We start from the raw sequence: 22,611 nt of genomic DNA on the forward strand, positions 1-22,611 counted from the left end.
TTTACACACATGGACAACTAGGTTGCATTACTAAACACTCTATAGATTTATGTTTTGTTTCTCTTGCTTTTGAGTTCTGGGCTAAAGTACCTCCAGTAAAAGCAGCTGAACAGAACCTAAAACCTTCTCAGGTTCTGAGATGAGATGCATAGCTTGGTACAGAATCCCAGCACGGTGGGGGTTGGAGGGGACCTCTGAAGATCATCTAGTTCAATCCTCACTGCCAGAGCAGGGTCACTTCCACTTCACTCCAATAGTGAGCAGTGGGAGTGCTAACGACTTGCCCAATAATCTGGTTTCAGTAGGGAAGCTGCTAACAGGAGTGATTTGGTCTGAAAACGAGAGGAAGGGGGGAAAAGCCACAGTACCGGTGAAATGCCAGCAGAAATGACTCTCGGGGGAACAGGGACAGAGGAATCTGACATGGCCTGTGCACATGAGCATAGGACACTTGAAAATGCTTGGCTTTGCAGTTAGAACTGCAGATTCAAAATAAATAAGTTGTCACTTGCAAGCTGGCTTGCAAAAAATCAAAATATTCTCATGTTTCCTGATAGATTTGATTATTAGAATTGTAATATTTTTCCCCAAGTCATTAAGAAATTAAGTTTCCACTCTTCAATTACACACTCATGCAGCAAACCAAAACCAAACAAAGGAATCCCTGAAGATGCACAGTGGTGTATTTAATGAGGAAGAGACTGACAGAACCACAGCAGCAGAAGCCAGCTTTTAAATCAGTGCATCAGGTTGGGTAAGACCTCTGAAAGTCACCTGCCCCACCACCCTCCTCCTTGCCCACTCAAAGCAAGATCAGCTTTAAAGCTGGAGCTGACTTTGGAGCTCTCAGGATGGAGATTTTACTTCTTCCAGGGTTCAGTCAAGTTTCTTTGGATCTGTACTTTTTAAAGGTATATTAAAGAACTTAAATTATATTTTGATACATAACTTGGAAGAGTAATGAAGCTAACACAGAGTGTCCATAATGTAGTGACAGGAGATGGAGAATTCATTATTGGTGTCAGTCACTCAGCTGAAGCAAAGCTTCATACTTAACCCTTGAAGCATGGGACATTTCATATTTCAATATTTGCCCAACAGCTACAAGCTATTAGAAAAGCAAAAGCCAGAGTCTGGGATTACACTTGATTCAATCCCAGTGTTCTTAATAAATCTAAGGCTGATCAGATCACTGCTCTCCCCACTTACAGGTGCAGAACTGTGACTATGAAAGCAGATTGTTGACTACAATGCATGTCGTAGGAGGGACTAAAACCATGTGTTTATGCAGTAGGTGGAAGGAGAGACATGAACAAGCCACGATACAACAAAATTAGGAGTAAAACCCACGCTGAGCTTTCTCAGGCCATGGAAACCATTTATTCGTTATGCTCCAGTGAAGACTCGTGAGTGCTGAACTTTAACAACTCACATAACACATTATCTGTCATGATTCACCTCTAAAATGAGATTTCCCTACATCAGATGAATCACACAATCGCTTCGAGAATCTAAATTAAGTGAACTAGAACTTGCGCTCCTCAGCACATACTCAACTTTTTCCATCACTTCAAATCACTCTTAGTACTAAGGACATTGTGCAACTTCCAGCTCCTTTAGCAAATATATATATATATATATATATATATATATATATATATATTTAAATTATTTTCAGAACACACCAAAATTAATTCAGCCAGGATGATGTGCTGATTCTGCAGCTACCAGCTTACAGTCTCTTGTCATCAAGGTGTCAAAGCTAGTCCTTCATTGCTTGGCTCACTGACCCAAATTCAGATCACATAGTATGCGGAACTGTATTTGTTCCTACTGCTCCCATACATCAGTGCTGAAAGTAGTAACACCTTCTCTAAATAAAAGGTTTACCCTTTTAATAATACCAGTGAGATTTAACTATTCTACTGGCAAATACTGGTGTAGTACATAGGAGCTGGACTATACACTCAGAAGACTTCACGTTATTCAGCACCCAAAAACTGCACAAAAGCTGGACCTTAATGTCTGCTTTTATTGCATAGTGGTTTTGTGTCAGCTATCTCCATCACCTTTACATTTATTTGCAAGACAAGGAAGTGTGAGAGCTTACTGCACAGCCTTCTTACAACTACAGAACTACTACGCGCCGTTAGCATGCGCAGTAAGCGCAGGCCTGCACGTGTGTGTATGTGTGAAGCCACTTAACACATGTGAGTTCATCATCCACGTTCAATGTGGGAGACTTCTTCTGTTCCTCCTTGTTTTCCAGATTTAGAAGAGCCTAGGTTTGGATTATTCAGGTAATTCAGGTCAGTTGGGCCTTTGGATCTCATGATGCCAGGCAGCAAAGACAGACTTAGTGCCATGGTCTAGTTGACTGGCTAGGGCTGGGTGCTAGGTTGGACTGGATGAGCTTGGAGGTCTCTTCCAACCTGGTTGATTCTATGATATGATATGATATGATATGATATGATATGATATGATATGATATATGTAGCTACACTTGATGAATTAGCAAGAATAGTACCAGAGCTGCCAACTTGAAGATGACAGTCAGGCTCAACAAGGTTCTGAGCAACCTGAACTAGTGGAGGATGACCCTGCTTACTGCAGGGTGTTGGACCAGATGACCTTTGGAGGTCACTTCCAACCCAAACCAATTTCTGTCCCTCACTGACCCTCTTGTATTCTATACCACACCAGGGCAGTTTAAACAAGCAAAGCCCAACCCTGCTAAAATACTCCTTTTATTGAAGGACAGTAGAAAACCTCTGCAACAAATTAAGAACAACTCGGGAGTTCTACCAGTTTGCAGAAGTTAAAAAAAAAGCAATTGGTTAATATTATATATATAAAAACATATATATTTGTATATTTGTATTATAAAAACTTTAAGCAATTGGTTAATATTATATATATATATATAAATAAATATATATATAAAATAAGTATATTTGTATTATAAAAACTTAAAGCAATTGATTAATATTATATATATATATATAAATATATATATAAAATAAGTATATTTGTATTATAAAAACTTAAAGCAATTGATTAATATTATTATCCAGTAAATTAAAGCTATATTAAATGACTAAGGTTTTAAATTATTATTCTCTTGGAATAAAAATTATCTTGGCCATTCACAACGCCAAACAGCAAGATGTAAAGAAATTGTCTGTACACAGCATTATGCAGACTCTTCATGCAGAAAAAGGCCCTTCTTCCCCCAACAAAGCTTCAGAAGTTACTAGTGCTGTGGATGTGACTCAGTAAACAACATAAAGGGCTTCTCATGGTCAACAGGAACAACACTAAAGCATTGCCCACACGTGCTCCTAAGTACAGAATCTCATGACTGGAAACAGTAAAAGCCAGGACAACCAGAGGCATTGTCACTCAGTGGATGTGTGTTTGCAGAGGATTATCCATGCCTCCAACTTGCCAGCAGTACTGCCTCCTGCCAGAACAAACCAGCTTCAGCTCGCTCATTGTTTTAAGTGGTAGCTCCTGGAGCAGCTAGCTGTGTGCTACGTGTAGGGATGGCAGCAGCATACAGCTTCAAACAATGTGAAGTGTTCCTGGGTAAACAGCAGGTGTTCCATCAGTGCAAAACACAGAGCACAGACGTTTGACATCTGCATCAAATGCGACCTGATGATCTGATTCACCATGAGGGTGGTGAGCCACGGGACCAGGTTGCTCAGGGAAGCTGTAGGAGGCTCCAAGCCTGCAAGCATTTCAAGCTAGGTTGGCTGGGACCTTGAGCAAACTGGTCTAGTGCAAGGTGTCCCTGCCCATGGCAGGGAGACAGGACAGTGTCAAACACTTTACACAAGTCCAGGTAGATGACATCAGTTGCTCTTCCCTTATCCACTGGTGACTTTTCTCTGAAGGAGTTAGAGCACCAAGTTCATCAGGCCTGATCTGCCCTGGGTGGGGCCATGTTCGTTACCACTAATCACTTCATTTTCCATATGGCTTACCAGAGCCCTCGGGAGGATCTGCTCCATCATCTTGCCAAGCACACAGGTCAGACTGGCTGGCCTCTAGGTTCCAGGGTCTTCCTTCTTTCCCTTATTGAAGACGGGGGTGGTGTTCCCCCTCTTTCAGTCAGCAGGGACTCCCCCAGACTGTCGTGACCTTCCAAATATGATGGACAGGGGCCTGGCACCTTCCTTGCCAGATCCCTCAGGACCCGTGGGTGGATCTCGTCAGCCCATTGGACTTGTGCACGTTGGGGTTCTTTAGATGGTCTCTGACCTGATCTTCACTTACAGGGGGCGGCTCTTACTTTCTCACACCCCACCTTTGTTTTCTGGAGCTTGGGTGGTACAAGTGGAGCCCTTGCCAGTGAAGGCTGAGGTGAAGTAGCCGCGGAGCAGCTCAGCCTCCTCCTGGCCTGTCGTGACAAGGTCTCCATTTCCCTTTCGGACATGCCCTACATTTTCCCCAGCCTTCTTTCTGCCATTGATGTACCTGAGGGAATTCAGGCGCAGGGTCGCGGCGCTGCCCGCAGCTGGAGGCCCGCGCAGCCCTTTCTCCCTGCGGCAGCGGCGGCTGGGGGCAGGCCCCGCGCTCCTCGCCGGGGCGGGCGGTGCGCAGCCCCCGCCAGAGCCGCCGCTGCGCACGGCTCGGTGCCCGCGCTGCGGACCGCCACGCCTCGGGGGCTGAGCCGGCGCTGCCCGGGACCGGCAGCTCCCCGCCGGTGCCTCGGCCGGGCCGCATCCGCGCCGCCGGCCGCGGCTGCCGCTGCCGGGAGCGCGCCGCCAGCGCTGCAGTACGGCGCACGTAGGTCAACCTCACAGGATCCCACAGCATTTCTTAGGTCGGGAACGACCTTCAGGATCATCCCGTCCGCTCCCCAACCGCTGAGCACACGAAAGCGCGGAGGGACAAGGAGGGAGGGGGTGCTTAAGGCGAACCGAAAGGATATCGCCTCCGGAGCTGAAAATGAAGGCACAAGGCGTCAGGAGCACCCGATAGCAGCTTTCCCTTGCTATTGACCGGCACAGCCCATTTCCTTTCCTATGGCCACGACAGATAGCGGCAGTGCTGAGGTGCCCCGTGGCTGCCTCACCTCAGCCTTCACTGGCAAGGGCTCCAGCTGCACCGCACTTCAAGCTCCAGAAAACAGAAGTAGGGAATGGGAAGAGGAAGATCCACCCCCTGTAAGTGAAGATCAGGTCAGAGACCATCTAAAGAACCCCAACGTGCACAAGTCCAATGGGCTGACGAGATCCACTCACGGGTCCTGAGGGATCTGGCAAGGAAGGTGCCAGGCCCCTGTCCATCATATTTGGAAGGTCACGACAGTCTGGGGGAGTCCCTGCTGACTGAAAGAGGGGGAACACCACCCCCGTCTTCAATAAGGGAAAGAAGGAAGACCCTGGAACCTAGAGGCCAGCCAGTCTGACCTGTGTGCTTGGCAAGATGATGGAGCAGATCCTCCCGAGGGCTCTGGTAAGCCATATGGAAAATGAAGTGATTAGTGGTAACGAACATGGCCCCACCCAGGGCAGATCATGCCTGATGAACTTGGTGCTCTAACGCCTTCAGAGAAAGTCATCAGTGGATAAGGGAAGAGCAACTGATGTCATCTACCTGGACTTGTGTAAAGTGTTTGCCACTGTCCCGCATAACATCCTGGTCACCAAACTGGAATAGCATGGACTCGAGGGGTGGAGCACTGGCTGGAGAAGGAATTGGATGGATGAATGCACTCAGAGGGTCGTGGTCAGTGGCTCAATGTCTAAATGAAGACCAGCGGCAAGTGGTGTCCCTCAGGGGTTGGTACTGGGACCAGTGCTGTTCAGCATCTTTGTCAGCAACAGGGACACTGGGATTGAGGCACTCTCAGCACGTTTGTGGATGACACCTAGCTAAGTGGCCCAGTTTGCATGCTGGAAGCAAAGGATACATCCAGAGGGACTTGAACAGGCTTGAGAGTTAGGCCAAGACCAACCCCATTAAGTTCAGCAAGGCCAAGTGCAAGATCCTGTATCTGGGTCAGGGCAATCCCAAGCACAAATCTATGCTTGTTAAGGAGTGGCTGGAGAGTAGTCTGGAGGATAAGGACTCGGGGGGGGGCAGCTGATGAAAACCTCAATATGAGCCAGCAGGGGTAGCTGGCAGCCCAAAAGGCAGCTGTGTGCTGGGCTGCATCAAAAGCAGTATGACCAGCAGGGTAAGGGAGGGGATTCTTCTCTCTGCTCTTCTGAGACCCTATCAGTACTATGTCAAATTCTGGTGCCCCTAGTTTAAGAGGGATGAGGAACTGCTGCAGCAGGTCCAGAGGCCACAAAGATGATCAGAGGGCTAGAGAACCTCCCCTAAGGGGACAGCCTTAAGAGTTTGGGCTTTCACCATGGAGAAGGCTCTGGAGAGACCTTAGAGCAGCCTCCCAGTACCTGAGAGGTGCCTACAAGAAGGCTGGGGAGGGACCTTTTACAAGGGCTTGCAGAGATAGGACAAGGCTAATGGCTTTGAGCTGGAAGAGAGGAGAGTGAGACTAGAAAGCAGGAAGAAATTCTTTAAAGTCATGAGATACTGGAACAGGTTGCCTAGGGAGGATGTGGATGCTCTCTCCCTACAGGCATTCCAGGCCAGGTTGGATGGAGTCTTGAGCAACTTGGTCTAGGGGGAGGTGTCCCTGCCAAGGGCAGGGGAGTTGGAACTAGATGATCTTTATGCTTCCTTCTAGCCCAACCCATTCTATCACTCTAGGAATGACAGCTGCTTGAATTTGTGTGTGTAGTTGGTGTAATCAAATATGTTTACATTTCAGGGGTTAATTCAACAACAGATGAGGCCTCAAGGAAAAGGGGGGGTGATTTGATAAAATAAAAGCTCATCTCATTAGAAATGAAGACTTGCTAACAAAGAGCCACTAAGAAGAAGGAATTTCCAAGGACAAGACAGGAATGTTCTCACCAAATAATAGCTGGGGAAGAAGCTTGCTTCCTTGATAATGAAGCAAAGTGTCCTAAAAGCCATCCTTAGATAGCATTAAGGTCAAAAACCAGTTATGAGACTGTGCAGTTTGCTGGAAGCTCAGTGCTAAAGGAGACAATGTAAGACTCCTTGAAGACCACCAGAGATGCACTGTGCACAGGTAATAGATATGGTAGAGAGGTAAATACAGTGATTAGTTCCAGAAAATGATAGGAACATGCATGGCTGTTCTGGGAAATCTGGTAGGTATGCTGTGTTTGAGGAACAAAAAGCTGCTGCTGTCTTGTAGGTGTGCAAGGCCATGAGTCTCCTTGCCCCTGTGCTTTCAAGGTTTTCTTATGTCTCAAATTTTGGCATCACTTCCAGTGCAGTGCCCACCATAGGCCTTTCCACAGCCCAGCAGCAGTGGTTTAGAGGCACCAGTTCAAGGAAAAGAGAGAATTCCAAAACTTCTCACTTCCCCTTGTTAATGCATCTGCCAGAAACAGGCCTGGCCTGTAGCTCCAGAAAAGGAGGAAGCTGAGGGCCATCAACAGCCATTGAGAGTTCCTGTCTCTAGCCAGGTCTTGTCTCTGCAGATCAATTAAAATTTCATGCTTTGACTGCCTGAGCGACCCTGGGCTGTGAGGAGAGGGGATGGAGGGGGTGCTCTTGCTAGAGTAAAAAGCTTCCTTGGAGTAAATGAAGGTGACCCAACACCAAAGAGCTAATGAGTTCAGTTTATTGGAATCAAGGAGCCTCATAGGAAAGCTTTTGGTCACTTGTGCCTTAAGGACGCTTGGTTGGAAGAAAGGAGAGGAAAATAGAGAAGAGAGAGGGAAAGAAGTAAGAAAAAAAAAGATCATCACCACCCTTGGATCCAGCGACGTCTCATGGGATTAGTCTAGGTTCTTCAGTTGTGGGTGTGCATCCAGCGAGGGCTTCTGTGGTGGATGCAACACCTGGACTCAAAGTACTGCTGTCCCTTTCTACCTTTCAGGTGTGGGGTGGCCTCTCCCATTCACGTAGGGAGGCTGTGCTGATTTGCATGAGCCCTCTCCAGCACAGGCCTTTCCATGGTGCAGCTGCAGTATTTTAGAGACATCAGCTCCAGGAAAAGACAGAGCTCCACCTACGCAGAACTCATCTCTTCCCACTGTTAATCCATCTGCCAGGAACAGGTCTGGCCTGTAGCTCCAGAAAGGAGGTCGTTGAGGGCCATTTGAAAGCCATTGAGACTCCCTGTCTCTAGGCAGGCCTAGTCTCTTCTGCCCTTTCTCACCAGGCATTGCTGGCGACAGTAGAAAGCCAGGCTCTCACAGTGGCACAATAAGGTCTCTTTCCTGCAGGCTGTTTGACAGGATCCATCAGGTGAACCGTTCACCCAAATCTCTCCAAGATGCATCAGTTGGTGCAATCCATACAGAGCAGTCAGCATGAACATACAGATGGAGTCTTGGATTACTGCTCTCTCATATCAACCACTTCCAACAATAACCAGTTGCATTAACTCACAACGATCACATTTTTGCTAAACAAAAAGCCAGGAGCAGAACTATTTCATTTGCTTAGTTATCATTTAGGGCTCTTTGAAGAAACTGAATTCTAGGTTGTAAAGGCTCATTGTGAAAACACAGACACACATCCAATGTACAGCCAAAGTGAGATCTTTACCATTGCATTTCAAAAGGCCAAGAGATATTTTCAATACAGTAGAAAACCCCCACAGTTCCTGAAGTATATTATTGTAGCCTCACATCACTGGCAATATCTGCAACTCAGCTGCTCTACCAAAGACTTCTCTGAAGCAAATCCATCTGAACTCTCTCCACCCTGAGTTAAGCATCTATACTGGTTTAAAATGGTTTAAAATGTTAGGTAACAGAGAAGTATGTACAGAGCTATAAAACCTGTCAGTTATCATACAGCAGTTAAGAAAAAAAATAACGTTAAATCCCTATTTTCAGCCAATTTTACTGCTTGTTATTGTAGTTATTCATTTTGGATTGGGGCTGGCAGGGTGTTGGCTTTTTTTTTGTGTGTGTTTTTAAATCAAGTGGTTACTTGATTTATACATTCATGCATTAGTTGATTTTTAAATTATTTTTGAGTGCAACAATAAGGCAACAGTTAAAAAAAAAAAAACAACTTATAGAAATTTTTGCATGTGTGTAAAGGTATTAAGTTTACAAAAGTGCTTCCTAAAAAGACAACTTAACTGTAGTATCAAAATGTTACAGAGTGGGGAGAACAACTTCCACTTCAATAAAGGTTGCTTCACAGAGAAAGAAAAAGAACCATCAGACTGATTTGAGGCTTCTTCCCCTTTTTGGTGAAGTAAGTCTGGAAAAAAATTGGTATGGCTGCATGGGACAAGCAAGTTAAGAAAATATACTTTAGTCTAAACTTAAATAAGAAGGTCCACACTTTTTTTTTGTCAAAACATTAAGCCTCTGTCAAAAATGTATTTTTTTTTATAGTACAGGTTTAGAAGACAAGATGCTTACAAGATAAAGAAATAATTTACATGAAAATATCTTCTGACAAAGCTTTTCAATTAAAATATCCGTTTGTAACATTCAAACATAACATACAATGACAAAAGAAACAGTGAATGCCAGCAAACAAACAAAACGTTCTATGAACTGCTCTCCAACATAGAAACAAACCAAATACCGGTGTGGGCAGCAGGGCTCATGCTGATGGCTAGCAGGAAAGAACAGTGTGCAATCTATTTGGAAAAAGCTGGAAAAGTACAAATTCCAAGCCCAATTACGGGCCACAGAAAGTTCTGTTCTGTCACTGCCATCCTCTCCTGTCTCCAAAATAAATTCTCCATTACATCACTCAGACCCTAAGTTTACTCATACCTTTGCTTCAGAGATATGAATAACTATATACAAAAAGTAGTTTTATTTCACCATAGGGATAACATTGTACCTCTCTGCCAGTGTCACGTGAAAAAAACCTTCTCTGTCAAGCCCATGTGACAGCAGATAGAAATGCAATAAATATGCAATGCTCTTCTTCCAGTCCTTCAGCCAAGTACACTCACTCATGCTGCTAGTTTTGTGATCAAAGTGCATAGAATCCAAAGAGAAAAAAATTGGGTGGCTTTTAAGGTACCGGTAGATCCCTTGCTTGCAATCCAAATATATCCAAAATTTTCAGAAGCTCTCTCCTGTGTCAATCTTTTTTTTTTTTTTTTTTTTTTTTTTGTATGTGGCAGGAGCAGAAAAAGAAAACAAAAAAGTAACAATAAAGTAAAATCTCTTTCCCTGGTACAATGTCCATTGCCGGCAATGGCTGCACCAAAACCGCCAAGGAGCTCAGTGTTATTGCACAATATCTATGAAGACCTGGAATTCTTCCAAAAAGCTTAAAATAATAATTAAAAAGAAAAAAAAAAAAACACCAAAAGGAATAATTCTGACGTCTCTGGACACCTGCATTAATACTGTATGACTAATAAAAGCATGTCAGTTGCGTGGACTGAACCAGAGATCAACATGCGCCCAGAATGCACACTAGTAAGAATGCAGTCAAAAGGAAGTAGTCTTTATTGCCTTCCAGTCAAAGGTTAAAGTTCAAAGACTGAATGATCAAAGTGCTCATTTTCTCAGTAGGGCTATCTTCTGCTACGAGGATCACAAAACGGTGCCATCAACATGTGTCATCTTTAAAATAAAAGAAGAACATTTATGGAGAACATATAAAAACATTCCAAGGTCCAAAGCAGTGAGGTGCTGTATGCAGCGTAGTTCCTAGCATTGACAGGGGCATGCAGTGGCAACACACTGAGGAGGAGTTCTGGGCTTTTCTTCAGTCATGACTCAGGAGAAAAGAAGAGAATAGCAAACACGCAGCTTCCAAAACACACAGCCACCCTCAAAGCATGTTGGTATTAGCAAATACTCCATTGAAAGGACAGCAGTCTCCACACTCAGTATTTAGAATGTCACCCATCAGGAAAAGGGAAGACCAAAGGTTTTGCTCCCTGGAAGGTCCACACTAGAGATCAAATTGAGAAACCCTTGTACAAGGCATCTATAGAGGTAAGAGCCAACAGTGTGGCTGCCTCCTGCTGTGCCCTTAATCACTTATCTATATATATTAATTTCTCTCTTAAGAGCCAACACAAACCAGAGCTAACAGAACAAGGCTAAAATAACAGATTACTACAATCCTACAATCGCAAACTTCCAAATAAATGACGTTTGCCACGTTCTGGATACTGTGACTGGACAAAACATGGCACAAAGCAGAGAGTTCTGTGCCAATGAACACTACTATTGAAAGTAACTACTTGTCTGGGCAGGCCCTGCTTTTCCAACCCAGCCTGCAGTTTATCTGCATCTGCAAACGGCAACTATGAAGCTTGTTAGCAGACAGCAAACTTACTGTCTGGTGATCTGTAACGCACACAGAACCTCACACATCCAGAAACTGAAGCTTCACACAAGGCGTTTTGACTGCTTATGGATTTAGTTTGTAAAGCAGCAGTGAACAATTCTACATTCTCACTGGCAATCATGATGCCATGAGTGCTGGGACATCCAAAACACCTTTGTGATGCCATCGGTGCTGTGACATCCAAAGTCAGATAATCCACATTTCTTTTCCTCCTTCTCTACTCAGCCCTAGTTACATCATATCTGGAATACTCTGTACAGTTCTGGGCTCAAAAGGGAAAGGGAACTACTGGAAAGAGTTCAAAAGATCTATGAGGATGGTTAAGGGACTGGAGCATCTCTTATGAAGAAAGACTGAAAGATCTGGGGCTGTTTAGTCTGGAGAAGAGAAGGCTGAGAGGATCTCACAAATGGTTTACCAACTGTCTAGAGAGCGGCTGTCAGGAGGATGCAGCCAGTCTCTTTTCAGTGATAGGATGAGGGGCAATCAATGTAAACTTAAATCACAGGAAATTCCATCTCAGCATGAAAAAAATCCCCCAAACTTCTTTACTGTGAGGTTCTGGAGCCCTGGAACAGGCTGTCTAAAAAGATTGTGGAGTCTCCTTCTCTGGAGATCTTCCAAAACCTGCCTCAGTGTGTTCCTGCTTGACCTGCGCTGCTTTGCAGGAGGGTTGGACTTGATCTCTGAAGATTCCTTCTAATCCCTAGCACTCTAAAATTTCTGGGATACTCATTTGATGTTTTGCTTGTTTAACTCAACTAGCATTTTATAAATAAGAAGAAATCAAAGTAGTATCTGCAGACTGTTCTGCTTGGTCATCTTCAATTGACTGAATAAAAACAAGTCTAGTCCAAATTCTAAGTAGACAGATTGTATTTTAATCTCAAAATAAAGCAAATAAATGAGATAGTTTCTCTTTACCTAGCAAGTGAAAATAAAAAGTTCATAAAAACTCTCCCAAAATTGCCAATAAAAGAGGAAGAAAAACCAGAAACGGAGAAGCATCAAACACATTGTGAGTGAAAGAAGAAGAGTGACTACTGAATAATCCAGTGAAAATTAAAATCCAGCCTTGTGGGCAGTAAAAGGATTATTTCAGGAGTCTGTTTTTCAGGCAACAGCATGTACAATCATAGGATCAGCAGTCCTGAGATTCTTAAAGACCTCTTAATCCCATGACACACAGCACTCCTCTAGCTGCAGCTGAAGCCACCTTGTTCCAGAGACGATGCAATACTGTTTGGAGGAGCAGTGTTCTGTTCCCTGCCATCTAGAAGAGCCCTGTGGGCTCTCAGTGAGGACTGGCAAACTCTCCAGTTTTTCCTGGGAAAGCATCCATGAGCTTTTAAGAATCCAAGGGGGAAGGAAGGCTTTGGCATTTGCCTCTCCAGGCATCGACTACCATGGCCTTAGAATGCCTTGTCTCAGTTCACACAGGGGGCAGAGCATGTCCTGTGGTGGCAGAGGCAGTGGAAATGGGATGTCTTATGATGGAGACTTCAGTGAGAGGAAGCGATGGGTAACTCCTCCTGCCCCACTCCAGCAAACAGTGTTATCTGCTCTAACACATCCCTTCCTAAAATACATGGGCTTCCCATAATCACCATTTGTAAAGCATTTCCCCAAGGAAAGCCCAGAAAGCCTTAGCCAACAAGACAGGAGAGAAGGAAAGCAAAGCCCATCTCCTCCTGCTCCTTCTTTCTTCCCCCTGCATGGAGTAGAGAGGACAAGCACATACAGCCCACTCCAGCTCTGGGAAGGTGATGACAAATGTTGAGACAGAAGAAACCACTCAGTATAGAGCCAGGTGGAAAGCACCCGGACAGAAAAGCAAACAAACCACAAAAAACCCAAACCAAAATACCTTGATAGCAGCACTGCAGCCACTGCAACACTGGAGGTTTTGCTGGGTTTTTAATCACCTCCATGCAGAATTTGATTCCTCTATTATTGACTGTAAGTTCTTAAGAGCTTTGAACTCCCTTAAGTCAGATGTCTCACACTGCAGATTCTGATTAGCAGTGGTAAGCTATTAAAACATAGAGCTGTTCACATTGTCTGCTGTCTGTGAAAGCTCTTAAAGTGTTAGCAACATTTTAGACTGGAGATTAGCTAGAAATTATTTAGAGTGAGGGTGGTGGGACACTGGAACAGCCTTCCCTGGGAGGTTGTGGATGCCCTCTCCCTGGAAGTGTTCAACCTGATCCACTGGAAGGTGTCCCTGCCCATGACAGGAGAGTTGGAACTAGATGATCTTTAAGGTCTTTTCCAACCTAAACCATCTATGAATCGGTGCTGATTAAATTTCCATCACAAGTTACTAAAAGGGATATAAAAAAATAACAATCAAAGCAGAGTATCTTAGGAACAGGACTTTTATAACTTTTTGGAATATAAAAAAAGACAGAGTTTAAGCATTTGAATACATTTCTCCCACCTTCCTAGACTTTAATTGCCTTCAGCCTGAAAAAAAACACAACTTGAGCATCCTTGTTCCCCACTAAATACTTACCATGATACCACCATTTTGTTTTCTTTGGATTCTTGTTACATGTTCTTACATAAAATGAGTTATCTGGAGGTCGCTTCTGCAATAGAAGAGAAGACCTACAAATCATCAAACAATCCTCACATCATCACTCAGGAGCTATTTCATACACTTAGGAAAGGCTGCCAGGTGAGTGCAGTGAAAATGACTTAACAGGCAGGGCTAGACCTTTGTCAGGAGACCTTTGTAGACCTTTGTCTACAACTACCTGAGGGGAGGTTGTGGCCAGGAGGAGGTTGCTCTCTTCTCTCAGGTGGCCAGCACCAGAACGAGAGGACACAGCCTCAAGCTATGCCAGGGCAAATTTAGGCTTGAGGTGAGGAGAAAGTTCTTCACTGAGAGAGTCATTGGACACTGGAATGGGCTGCCCAGGGAGGTGGTGGAGTCGCCGTCCCTGGAGCTGTTCAAGGCAAGATTGGACGTGACACTTGGTGCCATGGTCTAGCCTTGAGCTCTGTGGTAAAGGGTTGGACTTCATGATCTATGAGGTCTCTTCCAACCTTGGTGATACTGTGAAAAATCTCTTAAGGCTCCAGGTCTCAACTCTGACTAGAGATAGTCCAGTAAGTAAAAATACCAAAGAGCCTGAAGACAGAAAAGGGGAGTGAGACATCAGTGAGTGAAAAAATTCAAATTCAAAATCCACCACAGGATTGGAACAGCAGGTAAAGACCCTCCAACAGTCACTTTGCACTGCCATCTGGACAGAATCAATTTACAAATAACTGTCCAAAAACATGACTGAACTTGAGAGTTCCTACAGCTAGAAGGGCTCTCTTTAATCCTCTTCCCCCGTGATGACAGACAGGCAGGTTAGCATGAAAACAGTGACAAAGTGCTTCCTGCACTGGTTATTTTGCACTCCTGTCTTAGGATTTTGTCAGTAGGTAAAATGCAGATTGAGTAGATTTGTCTGTTGTAGAGTCTGAGAAATGAAACCTTCACTTTGCAAAGCAAGAAGCTATTAGTTTTTAGTTATGCTACTGCAACAGTGCCATAAAGCCCATACCTTTTCTTTGCAGCTGGAAAGCATGCTAATAATGCTAAGACAAACAGATTGCACTGAGAGAGCTGGGGACCAGTCTTCTGTTAGGATGGATAAACAGATATGACCATTGCTATAAACATGGGGGTGAACAGGAATATTGTCTCCAGTAAACATGACCTAAAAAGCAAACAAACAAATAAACATAATTTTCATTTATTTTCCACTTGTCAGATGATAAATGGATTGTAATAGTGAGGTTAAATAAATGGTTACATGGAGAGGTTTTTTCCTACAAATATTTATATAACATAGGAAAAAAAAATACAAAGGCAACAGCATGAAGACATCAAAGTAGTTTTTCTGTACCTCACAGCCTCAGACTTTCCTGCCCTAAAGAATACAACTGCCAGGCCAGAACACTGGATTCGAACCATTTCAAAAGCTACATCATCATCCACCAGGAAACACAACAAAACTCACAAGTGAGGAATTGCATAACCCTGGACAAACAGAAATTCAGTTCTGGACAATTCACTTGGGTTCCAGCATCAATCCTCTTAACTGTAAAATAAAGGACTTGCCCATCCCAAGTATGTTCCTATCCAGGACATATTTTCGTCTCCTTATTTCAAATGGAACATGCTTTCATGTGACATGGATTAATATGAAGAACACCATTTAGAAATGCAGCTTCTATGAAAAGGTCAGAAAAGCAGCTTTGACAACTGTTGCTCTCACACGAAGTTTGTTATCAAACATAGTTGGCTCAGGCCCAGCAGAAATGGAGTAAAAGCAAGACCTTCCTAGCATCATTACCCTCCTGAGCTCCCTCTCTCCAACATAACCACTGTCACTTTCATGCAATGGCATGACCAGTCTCTAGCATCAACATTCAGAAGCCTCCCAAGTGTTTCCCAAGTTCTGTAGATAGATGGATGAAAAAGTGTCTGTAGAAAGACTGGATGAGGCACTTGGTGCCATGGTCTAGTTGATTTGCCACAGCTGGGTGCTAGGTTGGACTGGATGATCTCGGGGTTCTCTTCCAACCTGGTTGATTCTATGATGTACACAACACACCCACCTCACCACTGGCTGCAAGCAAGAAGTAGCACCCTTCTCCTACCGGAAACTGAAACGAGAAAGCTTAACCCATTTACCAAATGGCAGAGAGGTTCCTAAGGCAGCAGAAAAACTAGATGCAGAGTGATCTTTTCTAGGCCTTGAAAGGGCTATTTCTCAAGCACTGAGGAGCTCACCTTCTTCATCCACTCATTACCTATGTCTTCCTTTGGTAAGAAGAATTAGGCAGACTAGGACAGTGAAAGTATGCACACTGTGAGGGACAATCAGCCATTTGAAGGGAGCAACCAGCCAAGTGATTAAGCAGCAGAAGTGTAAACTGTCAATTCACACTAAGCAGAGTTGCAGGAGAGAGAACTATGACCCAGAGGTTTGGGATAGAAAACAAAATTACTGCACAGCAGCATTTTTAGAATGGAAGTTCTAGCCACCTACAAGAAGCACGTATCCAATACTTTGATTCTTCATCGTTTTCTGAGCTAAGAGGCAGTGGACACACACAGATTGAATTTGCTGCATTGTGATAAACTGCACAGCACCACAGACACACAACTTGGGTAACAAGTACAAGTGGCACCTACTTGGAACTCTTGTGGGTCACCTAGGAGTACTTCACTGCAAACCTGATGAGGTTTGTTCCTTAAAACCTACAACTGAAAAGTCAGCACCCTCGGTTTGATTACAGCACACAAAATAGGTCATGCTTCTGCAGTTTGCATAGCTCCGTGCCTCAGTTTCAACACCTGGGAGAAAAGTGTCAGCAATCCATCTTGGAGCTCTGATCTGAAACAGGACACAAACTAAACCACTTTTGTTTTTCTTCTTCTTTTCCAGAAAAGCAGGGCTGGCAGCTGATTGTGACTCCTACCAGTCCTGTTTTGTAACGCTGGCCTCAGGTGATGGGTGGTAGATGGACAGAGCTTGTTCTGCAGCCTTGTAGTGTGGCTGCCCCTGCAGCTCTTCACCATGCCATGCAAGCAACCCAGTATCTCACACTTGGCTGACAACCAGCAGCTTTACAGGCCTCTCCTAAAGGTGTCACCCATCTATGACAATCCCAAACACATTTCTCAGCTGTAGTAACAATGGCAGCAGAGAAGATGCAAGAGGCTTAAAAATAGGCCAGAAAAAAAAACAAGTTTGAAGCAAAAGCAGAGGGGATGAAGCAGCAGTTTGTTAATTACTCTACTCCTGCACCACAGGAAATGGGACCTGTGTTAATACCCCCCTCAAAGCAGCCTCCATTTTACACTGTTCTTGCATGTCCTGGAAATCAAGCTGGCTGTCACAGCACTACATCTCACTGCACAGCAAATCTGAAGAGGCATCTGCACCATGTGTCTAATCAAATTAATTAGTAACTAAACCTCATCAGAATATGTGAGTGTTATTAACACTCATCATATGCAGCTATAACCTAAAGCTGCTGTTAAAGAAGGAAGCAGTTACCTGAGGTGAATCAAAAGGATACCGACTACTAAACTTAAATAGAAGCTGAAACTTCTCCCCTTCATAGAGTGTTCCTGGAGCACCTTCCATGTCTACAATCCACCTAGGGAATAGGGGAAAAAACTGTTAGTATTGTGGACTGGCAAACTGCAACTTGATTCCTAGAACACAGGACTATCTATCACCGAGCACAGCCACATATTCTAAACTTCTCATCAGCATCAGAACCATTACTAAGCCTCTGTTTGAGAAACCAGCCTGAGTATGAAATGCCAGGCACTGACACAGCACTGGAAATCATATACAGAATGATGGCTGGAGTTCAGCACAGACCCAGCAGCTCACATGACTAAATGTAATTAGCATGACTGTTAATGTGAGACACCCAAGCTGAAACAAAAGACATGGTTCAAAGTTTGCTCTTACAAAAAATACAGGCAGAAAACTGGTTCCCATTCCCTCCCACCTCCTTTTACATTTCTGTCAAGGAAATCATCAATACAGCTTATTAAAATGAAATCTGCACACCAAAAAGTGGGGTTCAAGGTCTTGCACTTTGGTCAGGGCAGTCCAAAGCACAAAATCAGGCTCGGTGGAAACTGGACAGGGAGCAGTGCTGAGAAGGACTTGGGGGTAACTAGGTGACGAGAAGCTCAACGTGAGCCAGCAACATGCACTGCCAGTCCAGAAACCAACCCTGTGCTGGACTGCCTCCTGAGCAGTATGGGCAGCAGTTAGAGGGAGAGGATTCTGCCCCTCCACCGTGCGCTGCTGAGACTCCACCTGGAGTCCTGTGTCCAGCTCTCAAGCACCCAACACAGGAAGGACGTGGTAGGCTGGGTCCAGAGAAGGTTATGAAGATGATGAGAGGGCTGAAGCACCTCTGCTGTGAAGACAGGCTGAGAGAATTGAGGTTGTTCACCCTGGAGAAGGCTCTGGGGAGAGATCAGAGCAGCTTTCCAGTACCTGAAAGGGATTACAGGAGAGCTGGGAAGGGACTTTTGACAAAGGCATGGAGTGACAAGGGGTAACAGCTTCAAACTGGAAGAAGCTCCATTTACAGGAGACATGAAGAAGAAATTCTTCTCCCAGGAGGCTGGTGAGGCATTGGAAGAGGTTGCCCAGAGAAGCTGTTGAGGCTGCAAAGTATTGAAAGCCAGGATGGACGAGGCCTTGAGCAACCTAGATGTCCCTGCCCATGTCAGAGGGTTGGAATAGATGATCTGTAAGGTCTCTTCCAACCCAACCCATTCCATGATTCTATGATAAAGGGCAATGATAGTGCTCCTTTTGCACTTACACTTGTAAAAACCTCAGAAATTAACTGCTATGTAACCTGGCAAGTAACAGAACCAACACTAGGAAAGTTAGAATAAAAAGGAAAGGATTAGAAGCAAAACAAATTAAAAGGATTGAGATTGCAATAAAGATAACATCAAACACACCACAGTATTTTTTCCCCTCTGCTTCTGCTCCTTCCATTGGAACTAACAGATAAGTAACTGGCAGGTGGAGTTGGCAGAGGGGTGGGGTTTTTACAGTTGCTGGGTCTAGGTTGGGTTGTTGGGGATTTTTTTAATCCAGTCAAACCAGCTGCTTTGCATGTTGTTCACCAAATACAGCAGCACTGCCAGCCAACTTCTGGTATTCTGGAGTTCTGTTGTTGATCACTTAATACCATCTTTTGCAATATCACTTCCTCATTTCTGTCTTTCACCCTGGTTTGAGTTTTACACATTCGAGCAACAGAGTAACGAAGATTCAGCAGGAGACTACAAAAAAGCTCAGATAAGATTGACATCAGCATCAAGGGAGGCAGCTGAGATTTTTCAGAACAGTGATGTGTTCAGCAATGTCTACACATCCTCCAGATGGCAGTCCTGAGGATCCTGTTTCAAACCTCTCCATCCTCCTCTCAAACACTCTGTCTATTTAAGCTGTGCACATGTTTATCTTCTCTTATCCTCTTTTTCCTTTGGAGAAAAGCTGCATCTGTACTGAGCTGCTTCTCTACTGAACTGGCTGCCACATTCCTCAGCAGGACTGTACCTTCAGCAGTCACGTGGCAATGGCTGCACCACTGTTCCAGATTTCAGTTTTGTAATGACTGATTTAATTTATCTGCACTTCAGATCACTTCTCCCTCTCCATTTATACCCAGAGGGCACCACTATTCTTCAGCTTTATCGGCCCTTGTCATGCAGACCATCCACTCTCTCAAGTGCTTTAGTTTCATTTACTCAGAAGAAGATAACTCTGCCTGGACATTGCTCCTTATATGGTCAAGGAATCACCAGAGCCCATCACTCCTGTCTGCTTTATGGTTTAGCCTTCTCAAATTTCTAATCTTTGTGTATGTGAAGTAGAGGATTGCTCAACATTTCAAATGTTACTTCATAGCATCCAATTATTCTGTTCAACAGCTTTCAAACCCAAGCCAGTACTGCTACACAAATCTTCATTGCAAGTTAATGAACTTGGAACATACTACATAGCACCAGAAACCTCCACAGAAAGAAAGTGTACAATGTCACTTGTGACAGGGAACTGTTTAGAGTCACTGAACGTTGGAAGTTGGAAGGAACCTTGAAAGATTGAGTCCAAATCCCTGCCAGAGCAGGGTCACTTAGGGCAGATCAGACAGGAGGATCCAGGTGGATTTTGAATGTCTCCATAGAAAGAGACTCCACAAGCTCTCTGGGCAGCCTGCTCCAGTGTTCTGCCACTCTCACCGTGAAAAAGTTTTTCCTCATGTTCACATGGAACCTCCCCTGTTCCAACTTGCACCCATTGCCCCTTGTCCTATTACTGCACATAGCTGACCAGAGCCTGGCTCCGTTCTCCCAGGGCTGCCCTTCACATCTTTATAAATATGAGTGAGGTCACCACTCAGGCTCCTCTTCTCCAAGCCAAAGATCCCCATCTCCCTCAGCCTTTCCTCACAAGGGAGACATTCCACTACCTTCAGCATCTTTGTGGCTATGTGCTGGATTCTCTCAAGTTGTTCCTTGAGGTTCTTCTGTTCTGGGGCCCTCAGTTCAAGACACAATATTCCAAATGTGGCCTCACCAGGGCAGAGTAGACAGACAGGAGAACCTCTCTCGACCTAACCACCACAGCACCTCTAATCCACCCCAGAATGCCATTTGCTTTCTTGGCCACAAGGGCACGTTGCTGGCTCACAGCCACCCTGTTGTCCAGCAGGACCCGCAGGCCTCTCTCCTCTCCACACTGCTTTCTTGAAGCAGTGACAATTCAAAAATCTAGCAAGACAGTAAACAGGAAAAGTTTGTTTGCATGCTATTGAAAGGTATAACAATTGTACAGAGCAGAAAAAAAATACTGAGGTAATATTCTGGGAATAGAGACCCAAGAAAATGGAAATCTACAAACAGAAGGAAAAGCTCAATAAACTTTTTTTCCCTCTCCATATCTGTACTGCTGTAAACTTTCACTGAATAGTTGGGGGGGTTTTGCAATATTCAAATGATTTTTTTTACCCACAAAACAAAGATATTTTGCTTCCCAAAGAAAACCCAAAATAAAGGCTAAAGTAATACAAAGTGAGAAACACAACTGTTAACTCAGAAGTTGGACCATGGTTTATTATTATTTGTTCCAAGTTCTGTAAAATTCAATGTTTTAGTCACACTCATCTGCATAAAGTGTCAGAGAACCCAGCACCATTTAAAATCAGCAGTGCTTAATTCAGCAGGGAAGTCTGATGTGACATGATCTGAGTTGCCCCAACCACAGAATCTTAGTCATATTCAGAAATGTTTACATCTGCTAAGCAGTTTTAGTATTTCTCCAGAAGGTAACTAAGAATTATTTGAAAGAGTTAAGTCAGAGTCTAATATTTTTCAATTTGAGTCAATTAGAAAGTTTAAATTGCTTCCAGGAACAAACTCTAGCCTTGTCAAAAGGAGAGAACACAGAATATTTAACCATGTTTGCCTTTCACAAATCACAGAAATAATAAACCACAACAGGAAGCAAAGTGCAACAAATACACTAAGATTGTTTTGCTCTTCAAGAAGTTTTCTTCACTTACCTTAGACAAAAGAGGGTAATGGAAATTCACAGCCAGTAAATATCTCCATCACATATAATGGAGAAGCTCTAAAACAGCTACTTAATAAATCTAGAGAATTTTTATGGGTTGGAAATTTCTTTGTATTGTTTTACTGTAAAATAAGAAGCAGCTTGTACCACCTGACATTTTGTTAGGAAACAAAATGCTTAGTAAACATTACACAAATTCACAGTATCACAGTATTATTAGGATTGGAAGAGACCTCACAGATCATCAAGTCCAACCCTTCACCACAGAGCTCAAGGCTAGACCATGGCACCAAGTGCCACGTCCAATCTTGCCTTGAACAGCTCCAGGGATGGCGACTCCACCACCTCCCCAGGCAGCCCATTCCAATACTTAGTTTCTGAGTGTCCAGCACAGGCTGAGCTGTTCCGCCTGCAGACAAGGTTCCAGGGAGACCTTAGAGCACCTGAAGAGTCTACAGGAGAGCTGGGGTAGGACTTTTTACAAGGGCTTGCAGTGAGGCTTGGCTGATACAGCTGAAGGCTGTGCGACCATCCAGAGAGACCTGGACAGATTGACAGCTGGGCACAGAGGAATCAGATGAAGTTCAACAAGGACAAGTGCAGAGTTCTGCATCTGGGGAGGAATAATAAACTGCACCAGTACAGGCTGGGAGGTGATCTGCTGGGAAGCAGTCCTGTGGAGAGGGACCTGGGCGTCCTGGTGGATAACATCCATGGCACAGCAATGTGCCCTTGTGGCCAAGAAGGCCAATGGGATCCTGAGGTGTATTAGGACGAGTGTGTCCAGCAGATCAAGGGAGGTTCTCCTCCCCCTCTACTCTGCCCTGCTGAGACCTCATCCTGAATACTGTGTTCAGTTTTGGGCTCCCCAGTTTAAGAGGGACAGGGTTCTGCTGGAGACGGTCTAGTGGAAGGCTACGAGGATGATTAGGTGACAGGAGAGCATAGCTTGTGAGGAAAGGCTGAGGGACTTGGGGCTGCTTAGTCTGGAGAAAAGATGACTGAGAGGGGATTTGATAAATATTTGTAAGTATCTGAGGGCTGCCAGGAGTGGGAGGACAGGCTCTGCTCACTTGCTCCTTGGGATAGGACAAGGAGCAATGAGTGTAAGTTGCAGCCAAAGAGGTTC

The 22,611-nt window shown here is 44.4% G+C and overlaps 1 protein-coding gene across 2 annotated transcripts in view; it reads right to left on the reverse strand.

Moving 5' to 3' along the window:
• Positions 1-7,664: 7,664 nt before the first annotated feature.
• Positions 7,665-22,611, reverse strand: part of UBE2W (ubiquitin conjugating enzyme E2 W) — a 32,230-nt gene continuing 17,283 nt past the window's right edge. For both annotated transcript variants that reach the window (XM_064154652.1, XM_064154651.1), the window contains exons 3-6: positions 17,418-17,520; positions 14,910-15,065; positions 13,865-13,940; positions 7,665-10,613 (exon numbers count right to left, since the gene is read on the reverse strand). In XM_064154652.1, coding sequence (XP_064010722.1) covers positions 10,600-10,613; positions 13,865-13,940; positions 14,910-15,065; positions 17,418-17,520 — 349 coding nt within the window. In that variant the 3' untranslated portion in view covers positions 7,665-10,599. The remainder of the gene's footprint in view (positions 10,614-13,864; positions 13,941-14,909; positions 15,066-17,417; positions 17,521-22,611) is intronic.

The sequence above is a fragment of the Pogoniulus pusillus genome, chromosome 14 (genome assembly GCF_015220805.1).
Source record: "Pogoniulus pusillus isolate bPogPus1 chromosome 14, bPogPus1.pri, whole genome shotgun sequence".
Taxonomy (NCBI): Eukaryota; Metazoa; Chordata; class Aves; order Piciformes; family Lybiidae; genus Pogoniulus; species Pogoniulus pusillus.